Source organism: Nomascus leucogenys, unplaced genomic scaffold, assembly GCF_006542625.1.
Source record: "Nomascus leucogenys isolate Asia unplaced genomic scaffold, Asia_NLE_v1 000196F_5129131_qpdss5027280sc, whole genome shotgun sequence".
NCBI lineage: Eukaryota > Metazoa > Chordata > Mammalia > Primates > Hylobatidae > Nomascus > Nomascus leucogenys.
The window spans coordinates 76,235-87,519 of record NW_022096836.1 but is presented as its reverse complement, the minus strand read 5'-3'; the positions used below and the strand labels follow the sequence as shown (position 1 = coordinate 87,519).

At 45.0% G+C, this 11,285-nt stretch overlaps 1 protein-coding gene across 1 annotated transcript; it reads right to left on the bottom strand.

The window, feature by feature from the left end:
• Nucleotides 1-212: 212 nt before the first annotated feature.
• Nucleotides 213-599, bottom strand: LOC100596257 (sperm protein associated with the nucleus on the X chromosome N2-like). Its single transcript, XM_003276893.2, has one exon. The coding sequence runs from the start codon at nucleotides 597-599 to the stop codon at nucleotides 213-215; it is 387 nt and encodes a 128-aa protein (XP_003276941.2).
• Between the last annotated feature and the right edge of the window lie 10,686 nt (nucleotides 600-11,285).

Below are 11,285 nucleotides of genomic sequence, written 5' to 3'. Positions count from 1 at the left end.
TCTGGCTTACTGTCAACCTGTGGGTCTGTCAGCCAACCTTACAGGACCTCATATCCCTCCCTTCTCAAATGCCTACCTCTTCCCTTCCCTTCCCCCTCCACCATCAGAAAACAGGCAGAGATATACACAGCCATCAGCTTCTCAAACTTGATTTTATTGTAATCATCACTGTTGGTGGTGAGGATTTGTCCAATTTGTTTCTCCATGTTTGACTAGTCCTCCTCACCCTCCTCTGAAGATCCTTCAGATGTGTCTGGGTCTTCGTCTTCTTGTGAAGATCCTTCAGCTGAGTCTAGGTCTTTATCCTTTTGTGAGGATCCTTCAGATAACCCTAGGTCTTCATCCTCCTGGGAAGATCCTTCAGGTAAGTCTAGGTCTTCATCCTGCTTTGAAGATCCTTCAGCAGAGTCTAGGCCTTCATCCACCTCCTCTTGGACTGGATTGATGGAGTTCTCTCGGGACTGGTCATTCTCCTGTTGATTTGAATGTATTTTCTTAGTCTTCCTGTAGCACAACACTAATACTGGTGAATATTCTGATGTTTTCATCTTTTTCAAACTCGGTTCGGGGGCTGAGTCCCTGTTTGGTGTCTCCTGCATCTGTTAAGAAAACAGTGAGAGGCCAGAAAGACATTCTTTTGGGTGAATAGGATAGAGACTGGGTAGCAAGGGGGGCTTTATGAGAAGGAATGCAGGTTGAGGAAGGGGTTTGATCCAGAGAAGAACAAGGTTGAATCACAGGGTAGGGATCTATGGGGAAGAAGAAGAGGAGCATGGGTAGGGTCATCTGTTAGTCCAAACTGCACCATTTTGTAAGTTCTTTGCTGTTTTGCAGACCTTGGTCAAAGTGAAACATCCCATGGGGGTTCAGGCCATGAGAAACATCCTGCCTAACCACCTGTCCACAAGGGAGACAAAGGCCCAACTAAAGAAACATCCCTATCATATCTTGCTTGGCAAAGTTCTAAGGAACACCACAATGACATTCCACCAGAAAAGGGGCCAAATCACCTAAGAACATCTTATCAATATCCTGCCGGGCAGCAAGCCATATTGCCCAGATCCCTCCCACCCATACGTGTAAGTACCCCAGGCTGTAAGCGGTGGTGGGATCTGGCATTCAGCTGATCCCCACTTCCACAAGTGTCTGCAGTATTCCTGTGTTGCTGTTTGAGCTGCCCCCTCTCTGTGTGTCTTTCTTTCATCCTCACTTTCTCTTCAAAACCTAACATTTTGGTGTCAAAACCTGGAGTGGTGATTGGGTTCTAATGGGTAAGTTTTCTCCTGCAACCGGGAAAGCAGAAAGCAGCACAAACTAGACTGGGGCCTGCTTCCAGATCCTGAGTGATCTCCCTGTTCCTAGTTCCCTTCCCCTTATACTCTAGTCTTCTCCAGACCTGGGATAACCTCCAGATATTGATCAGACTCCTGACCTTTTTCATTTCCCTTCCTTCCCCTTTCTGGGCTGCTGCAACAAGGATCACCCCCATTTCTGGACATCACATCCAACACTGGGCGTCAATTAGTGGATGAGTCTCCCTCTTTCTCCTTTCTGGATTCCTCTCTATTTCTGCCTGTTCTCCCAAAAACAATCAAGTGCTGGGTAAGAGGTCTCCCCAGTCACCAGGTGACCGCAGCCTCCCTTTTCAGGGGACAGCCTCAGAACGTTTGCCACTCTGGCCGCTCCAGCCTCTGGGGAGCATGAATACCAGGGGGCTGCCCCGACTCTCCAGGTCCCTTCTTCCAGGCGGAATCGAGTACTCACTTTCCTCTGTTGTATTCACTTCTCTCTGGAGTACCTGCTCCCCCCTGGGGTATTCACTCTCTTCCAGGGTACTCATTTTCGTCAGGGGTATTCACTCCCATCCAGAGTATTCACTCCCCTCTTCCAAAAAAACAAAACATTCAACTTCCAAATTCACCATAATCTAAAAAAGCTTTCTCCAACACAAGGGTAAATAATCTGAAGTGCTTTGCTTATCTTCATTCACAGCTCACTCTCCCTCTCTGCCAATCTTGTTCACCTTTTCAAATCTTCCTCCTCAAGGAGAAACCCCCCAAAATGCCTCCTCCTCTGGACAAGCCTTCCTCCTCTGAATTTCAACCTGGCCAACAAACCCCTTCCTCTGCCTCCTGCCCACTACCATTCCCTCCACCTTCTCCTTGGGATCCAGCTCCTCCACCCACTTACTGTCGCCCTCCATCCCCCTTCCTTCTCCACCTCAAACCAGGTCTCACGCCCAACCCTCTTTTGCCGAAAACCAGGCACATGCCCAAAGGCCTTCCAAAGTCTTTCCCTTGCAGGAGGTTGCGAGGCTTGAAGGCATTATCTGAATTCAAGTTCCCTAGCTGACTTCTCCCACATTGAAAAGAGATTTGACTCCTTTTCAATGGATCCTACCTCCTTCTGCAAGGAATTTCTGTACTTCCCTAAATCTTATGACGTTAACTGGCATGACATATATGTCATCCTCTCCTCTACCCTCACCTTGGAGGACAGGGAACACATCTTTATTGGCACCCAGGCCCATGAGAACACCCTCCAACAAAAAGATGCTTCTCACAACCCAATAGGGACCGTAGCTGTCCCCAGAACTGACCCCAATCGGAATTGTCAGGCAACTTCCACAGACAGAGAGAAACCAGGCCATATCATATTATGCCTTCTAGCCGGCATAAATAAAGTCGCCCCTGCTCTTTTCCTCTCCTGCCTTCCAAAGGTCACAACTAAATATACCACCTTAAGCCCTAATAACAATAAGGGCAAAATCGACACTTTATCTCCCAGTCAGCCCCAGACATTTGAAAAAAACTTAAAAAAATGAAGGATGGCCCTCAAACCTCCCCAAGAAACTTAATCAAAGTGGCCTTTAAGGTCTTTAAGAATAGACAGGACGAACTGAATACCCCAAACCTAAAGAAGGACCAAGCTAAATACCAAATGTTGGTAGCTGCCAGTCAACAGGGTTCCCAAGGCATACAGAATTCCTCAACTTGGCAACAGTCAACTCCAGGAGCCTGTTATAAGTGCGTCCAAGACGGACACTGGGAAAAAGCCTACCCTAATCCCAGGACATTCTGGAAACCTTGCCCCATCTGTGGTATCAAGCAACACTGGAAGTCAGACTGTGCTCAGTGAAACTCTTCATCCTGCTTCACCACCTATACCTGAAGACAGACGGGGCCTAGAGTCCACCGCCCCTACTGCCATCACCACCTCGGAACCCAGGGTAATTCTGTCAGTCTCTAGTAAGCCCATGTCTTTCCTATTGGATGCTCAATGGGACAACTAGTTACTCGGTTTTACCCGAATATTCTAGACCCTTTTCCAGTTCTTCGATCTCTGTTGTGAGAGTCAATATAATCCCCTCTAGGCACAGACTCGTCCTTTATTATACAACCTATTCACCACCCCGCTTCACCCATTCTTTCTTGGTTATCCCTCAGCCCCTAAACCTATCTTGCGATGGGACATATTAAGTAAATTCCAGGCCTCCATGCAATGTGATTCTTACAATTCTACCCCTTTTATTTTACTCTGACACTGAAATGCTTCCCTCTCCCTCCACTCATCCTCATTATTTACCCTGTTACCTTCTGTTAATTCTAAAGTTTGGAATGTTTCTAAACCCACAATAGCCACACATCGCATCCCAGTTAAAATAACCCTTCAGAACCCCTCCATTTTCCTTCATCAGTCTCAATATCCCCTTAATCCAGCTGGTTGAAGGGGCCTCAATCCTATTTGTAAACTTTGGCAAGCTGAAATTCTCAAGCCTGTCAACTCTCCCCACAACAGCCTTATTCTGGCTTTCCAAAAGACAGACAAAATTTACTCCTTTTTCCAGGATCTCCAAGTTGTTAACCAGGCAGTGGTACCAATCCATCTGGTGGTCTGCAACCCATATTCTCTACTCTCCTGTACTCCTACATCTACCACACACTCTCTGGGTTGGAGCTAAAAGACGCCTATTTCACTATTCCCTTAAACCCAGCTTACCAAAGTCTCTTTGTTTTAACTTGGCCAAATCCTAATACTCACATGTCCACCCAACTAACATGGATTATACTCCCACAGGGGTTCCAGGATAGGCCCCACCTATTCAGACAGGCCCTCATCAAGGACCTAGCTGAACTTCCTCTTTTTCCTAGTGCCCTCCTCCAATACGTCAATGACCTCCTTCTCTGTAGCCCTTTCCTTAACCTGTCCATTCAACACACCACTCAGGTTTTCAACTTCCTCCATAATCGAGGAGATTGGGCCTAACCCACAAAATCTCAAGTAGCACAAACATGGGTTTGTCCTAACCCCTAATTCTCAAACCATCCCAACCCAATGAAAGGACCTAATTTGGGACATGCCGCTTCCCCACACAAAAAAAGGACCTCTTCTCCTTCTTGGGCCTTGTGGGATACTTTTGGCCGTGAATTCCCAACTTTGACTTGCTGGCGAAGCCAGTCTACATGGCCTCACATGGGCCCTTCCTAAAACCCCCAAACCCAGCTTACCTCATCAATTCCTACTAAAACAAGACAAAAACACAAACAAACAAACAAAAAACTTAAAAATGCCCTTTTAATTGCCCTGGCACCAGGACCGCCCAACCTCACCAGGCCCTTTACTTTGTATGTACATTCCGACCAAGGCCTCGCCCTTGGACTACTCTGCCAAACATACGGCGACGCCACACAAGCCATTGCACATCTCTCAAAACAACTGGACTCTGTCATCCAATGCTGGTCACTCTGACTAAAAATCTTGGGTATGGCCACATTGCTGGCCTTAGAGGCACGGAAACTTCTTCTTTACCAACACATTGCTATTGCATCTTCCCATTACCTACAAGACCTCATAAACCATCAATTTCTTCTATCCCTCACACCATCCTGCTTACATCAGGTACATGCCTTATTCATACGTAACCCTCTAATCACCTTCCAGAGACATAAAACTCTCAACCCAGCCACCCTCCTCCCTGTAAACACTTCCGACTTTAAGCTCTCTCACTCCTGCCTGGACCTCTTAGACTCCCTCTCCTCCCCCTTCCAACACACTTCAGATGCCCCTTTACAGGGAACACATACATGGTTAATTAATGGAAGCTCTTTTAGGGAGCCATGTCCAGCAGCTGGCTATTCCATCATTGCTGAAAATAAACTCCTAGAAGCCAATGCTCTCCCACCCCATGCTACCTCTCAACAGGCAAAGCTAGTTGCCCTAACCAGGGCCCTCACCCTAGCAAAGGGAAAGAGGGTCAACATTGACACCAATTCCAAATATGCATACTATATCCTACAGTCTCATGCCTTAATCTGGCAGGAACAGGGTTTCCTAACTACAAAAGGAACTCCCATAAAAAATGGCAAACTTATACATAAGCTGCTGGGGGTGGATAAACTACCACTAAAGGCCACCATTATCCATTGCAAGGGACACTGAAAGGCTACAGATGCCAAAACCGAGAAAAACATTTCAACAAATTCGGCAGCCTGGCAGGCAGCCCTTAAAACCCCATCGTTATGGCTCATTTTTTCCCAGCATACACCCTGTATATACCCAGTAGGAATGAACCTCACTTGCCCGGACTGGGGCCATTCAGGAAAAAATGGTTCCACCTCAGTGATAAAAGTGTCTTGTCCAAGTTTAAAAAACCTTCTGTACTTTCATATGTGCACAACCATTTCCATGCCGGTTATTGCCCCTACTCTAGCTTTTAAAAACTTATATATATTCTTCCACCATGGCTGCCCGTCTCAAAGATATTACTAAGGCATGTTCCCTTTGCACTCAAACTTCCCCTCAGGAAGCTATCAAACCACCTCCTTACCAACACACAAGGCCTGAGGACACTTACCAGGGCATGACTAGCAAATCAACATCGCTCACATGCCCCCCAGAAAGTGATTCCCATACCTTCTGATAATAGTAGATACATTCTCTGGATGGACAAAAGCTTTTCCTACCACCACCAAATAGGCACACACCATCTCTTCTATTCTCTTCACTCGTATTATCCACCGGTTTAAACTCGCTCTTGCATCCAGTCATACAATGGGCCAATTTGTTTCACAGTTTAACCAACAGCTGGCAAAGGCTCTAAACATTAAATCGGCTTTGCATATTCCTTACCACCCTGAATCTTCAGGAAAATTTTATAAAAACCAACAACTAACCAAACTCTCCCTAAAGGTTAAAATGGCCTGGACCTCACTTTTCCCATTGTTCCTCATGTGTTTATGAGTTATTTCCCAAAAGCCCCTCAGCCTAAGCCCATTTAAACTCATGTACAAAGGCCCCTTTATCCTCCAAAATATCCCCGTATTTTCTCCTCCTTCTATATGGAATACTTGGCTGGCGTTACACCTCACCCAACATCTAATAAGACAGTACGCAAATGCTTACTTGACCCAGCCTAAAAGTCCATCCTCAGAACACTCCTTCCTGTCCCTACAACCAGGGGACTGGGTCTGAATCACAGACTTCTCCTCCTCCCCTCTCCAACCTAAGGGGAGGGGTTCTCACCAGGTGATGCTAACTACTCCCACAGCGCCAAAGCTAACATCCTTTCCACACCGAATGCACCATTCTAAACTAAAAAGAGCACCAGATCCACATCTAGAAATTTGTTCACCTCCAAATTATTCTCCTTCCCTTACAGGACCAGCCTCATTGTACTTAACAAGAATTCCAGAATTTGCCAATCCAGAACACCCTAGCGCATAACACTCTCCGTCGCCAATTTCCAATCTTTTATCTCCTACTTTGTTTCAGATCTTTCCTGGTTTCCCTTCCCCATGTCCCTGGAGAGTCTATGCCAATTTCTCACACTAATGCAGGAGGTATGACTGCAGGGCACCAAGGAACTTTCATAGAAAGGGACAGGCACATTGAGCCAGGGACTTTGCAGGGCATCCCCAGGGCGTTTGTAGTAGAAAAAGGGACTTGAGAGCTTTCGTCTCTCTTTGTCCAATCTCATGCATTCAGAAACGCTGGGAACAGACAGTCCCTTACCTTACTGGAGGATGTGTCTCAGAGAGACCTTTTGTGGAAGAAACAAATTATTTTCATATCTTTATTTATAAAGACTTTTTTACTTTTTTTTTTTCCAGACAGAGTGTCACTCTGTTGCTCAGGCTGGAGGGCAGTGGCATGACCATACCTCACTGAAGCCTCCATCTCCTGGGCTCAAACAATCCTCCCAATGTAGCCTCCCCAGTCCCTGCTACTACAGATGCAGACCCCACGCCTGGGTAATTGGTTTATTTATTTTTCAGATAGTGTCAGATAGTGGTCTCACTGTGTTGCCCATGCTGGTCTCATTCTACTGGGCTCAAGCCATTCTCTCACCTTGGCTAGTTTTATAAATGCTTTTATTAATCACTTTGTTCTCTGATTCTGGGTTTTCTGCCATGCTTTCAATAAATGTAATTGAATAAATTCTTCTGTAGACTAAATACATTCACGCCTGTTTACTTTTTACTTTTAGGTTGTGTTACTACACATTTAAATCTCTGGACTGCTAACCGATTTCCCTAAATATACCTGTAGGTCATTCAGACAGTGCGTGTTTCAGAAATAGCCATAGATTCTGACTGTAGGCTCTAGGCTCAGTTATGACCAGAAAACAAGTCCTGCCAGTCTCCTACCTCAAATATATATTTGTGTATTGATCTGATCCCTGGGACAAGCTTCCCAGACTGAAATCACGGTATCATAAAGCTGGATGCTTTCTTGAGGGGATAGAGTAACATCCATATTTTCAATTCGAGTGTAAATAACTTAATTAATGGATGAAAAGATGTATGCAACAATGGAAAGCAGAATAACCGGCATTTGATTAATATGGCATCACCAAATTTTGCTTTAACAGATCTGATTGTAATTATTTCAGTCTTTGTGGGTCACGAAGTTTCTGTGGCATAGTGTTGTGTTTTTTAGCAATAATACTTTTAAATGGAAAAAAATCCTTATCTCCACAAAGTGGTGTCTTTTTGTATGCTAGTGAGTTGACTCATGGCTGGCAGCACCTAGGTAGCTCTAGGTTGGGGAATAGGAGAATGTCAAGTTCATTTTTAAAATACATTTGAATTCAGAAAATTATTTGATTTACATATGTTAATTTAATAGCAGTGTAGCTGGTGTCACCCATGGCATAGATTCGGAAGTTAATTTGTAAATAACCGACGTGTTATAAAGCCAACTGAATGTCAGCAATGTGTGCTGAAAACTTGTTTGCTATGTGTTATGCGGGTGGATCACCTGAGGTCAGGAGTATGAGAGCAGCCTGGCCAACACGGTGAAACCCCATCTCTACTAAAAATACAAAAATTAGCCAGGTGTGGTGGTGTATGCATGTAATCTCAGCTACTGGGAAGGCCAAGGCAGGAGAATCGCTTGAACCCAGGAGGGGGAGGTTGCAGTGATCCGAGATCGCGCCATTGCACCCCAGTCTGGAAAATAAAGAGTGAAACTCTGTCGAAAAAAAAAAAAGGGAAGGAAGAAAGGAAGGAAGGCAGACAGGAAAAGAGAAAAACAAAGAGAAAGGAAGAAAGAAAAAAAAAGAAAGAAAGAAAACGAAAGAAGAAAGAAAAAGGGAAAGAGAGAGAGAGAGAGAGAAGGGGGGGGAGGAAGGAAGGAAGGAAGTCCCTCTGTCCATATCTGCAGTCACCTTTAAAGGCACGTCTGTGCCATGAACCTGGATCGGCAGTCATACTCGAGGTCTAAGAGGCAAGTCTGAAAGACATTGCCTGCAGGCTTGACACCCTTCATTTTTCTTGGGATGCACGTTCTCCCCAGGGCACCAGCCAAACACCGATGGCCTGACACAGAGTTTGCACTTTTTCTCATAGATCTTCTTGGGCATTCAGATAATATAGGTTCTCTCTAAGACATATCTGGTGTAGAATAGAGAAGGTTGCATCCTCCCAGTTTTGCCTGTTTTAGATGCTGGAACCCAGACAGATCGCAATCTTGAGAGGGTCGGCAGGCAGCGGTAGATTTTCAGGTGGGAGGGAGGACCCCCGCAATCCCACCAGACACAGCTCTTCTTTCTCGTGCTGTTCTTGAGGCCCTGGGCAATTGCCTTTGACTGTATATGATTCATCTTTCTTGTGTCAAGGTGAACCTCACTTCCAAGGAATCCCCATTCTTGTAGGACGCTCTGGGCTTCCTGGTCTCTCCAAGAACTGGCTAAATTCCATGTTTTTCCATCGGAATACTGAGGTAGACAACCTTGAAATGCAATTTCTTTACAAGTGTCTTTATCTGGCCATGACATTAATTTCGCATTTGGTAGGAGGGTAACAGTCTTATTTTCATCAGTATGTGTACTGCATGTTAGTGCACAGCATGAACCTTAGAGGAAGAGTTCTCCGTTGAGATGTGAAATGCATCAAAAGCTTGTGTGGAGTTAATAAAGCTACTCTACCTCTACGAGTGTCAGTTTCGTCACCCATAGAATGAGGATCACAAGATGACTTTTTCAAGTTGTTGCCAGAGTTAAATTCAGAAAGATATTTAAAAGTACCTGACTGCAAGAGTCCACATCATGAATGAAATAGCGTCAGATTTCAAAGTACCCAAAAGGAATAAAGTACACATGACCTAAGATGAGATGATCAGCTTTGTAAGCAGCCTGACGAGCTCTTGATTACTATAGAATTAACATCACCCTTACTATTAGGTAGTGTGAGTTCCCCAAAGTTATAGTTCAGCATTGTTTAGGCTGTTCCGGTTCATTTTCATTGCCAGGTAATTATGGAAAATGACTCCAGTGAAGTGGGTTTTATATGTTGAGGCAGTTTTGCTTTGAAGGGCAGCAGCTAAATGTATTCGTAGCTATAGAAGGACATGGGGGAAGAAAGTGAGTTTCCCCTTAGCTTGGGGAGTGATCCAATATAGGGGGAGCCATTGATGGCTCAGGAGAGAAGAATGATCATTGCAGCAGCAAAGCCCCTGGGAAAGTGGGAGTTATGGGAATTTGTGAGAGTATTGTAGTAGCGGAAGTAGGATGAGTGCGAAAGGGAGAAGCAATTCTCTCTTGGTCATAGACTTAAGGTAAAATAATTCCAAAGTTTTGAAGTTTTCTCATCACTGCTCAGTTGCTCAGATACAGGCATCATTATGTAATGATATTATATTATATTATTATATTATATTAGTAGGAGGAGCGGGAATTCTAGCTCATAAAATAGATATGATAATGCTCGCCTTCTGAGGGGCACTAAAAGTATTTCTATTGGTTTGTTAGGGCTGCCATCAACAAATCAGAATCATGGATTTGTGAGCACTTCAGCTGCTCTTCTGTTTAGTGGCCTCTCTGCCCCACCACAGTGTGACAGCCTCCACAGTAAGTAGCGTGTGTTGTTGGTTGTTCTTCCAGTTTCCAGCATCCCAGGTATTTCTTGTAACATGCCAGGCCACTCATGCATGTCTACTGAATTGATGAATTAACCTTTTGTAATGATCCTAGCAGAAAAGCATCTCCTGTGTTTAGGAGTCATTACTGGAGATGATATGTTTCTAGGCATCTTACATATGGTCTTTGGTTTTGTGCCAGACACTCTAGGGTAATGGCTCTGCATGGTGCTCTGGAGCTCCTGCAGGTCACCACATAGGGGAAGTAGGCAAAGCTAGACTACAAGCTAACCTGAGTCTGGGCAGAATATCTTGAATGCCCTTGGAACAAGGAAAGATAGGCAGCGTGGTGGGAGCTGCCACAGGTATTTTTGCACCAGCTCCCTATCTGCCTGGAGGCTGACACAAGGCCATTCTTCATCCGTCTCCCTAGTTTGAGGTAAGCACAGGCCTTTCTTCATCATAGGGTACAGTTGTGGAGTATAAAATTGCTCACTGCCTTAGGGCACAGGTGTGGGCTCCTCACCAGCAGAAAGACCCACTATCTGTGCTGTCCATCACTGAGTGCCTCCGATTCACTGTCACACTATGGGAATAGGGATACGGTGCTTACACAATGCTGATCTTGCTTTTGCTTTCTCTACAAGCAATCAACCACATGGATCTGCTTGGGCTCATTGTCTCCGTATTGGCCAAATTTAAGAATATGTGAAAAGGCAAACTAACGACTTTAGTGGTGATCCTCGTGGCCCTTTTAGGACAACACAGGGCTGCTTAGGGACTGCTTGAGCAATTGACACACTACTGTATTGAGTTGCGTGGTGTAGCATAGACAGAATATTTAGTCTTCATGGCATCACACACAGCAAATAAGTTTTCAGCACATACTATTGACTTATGGTTGGCCTTGTAACACCTCAGTTATTTAC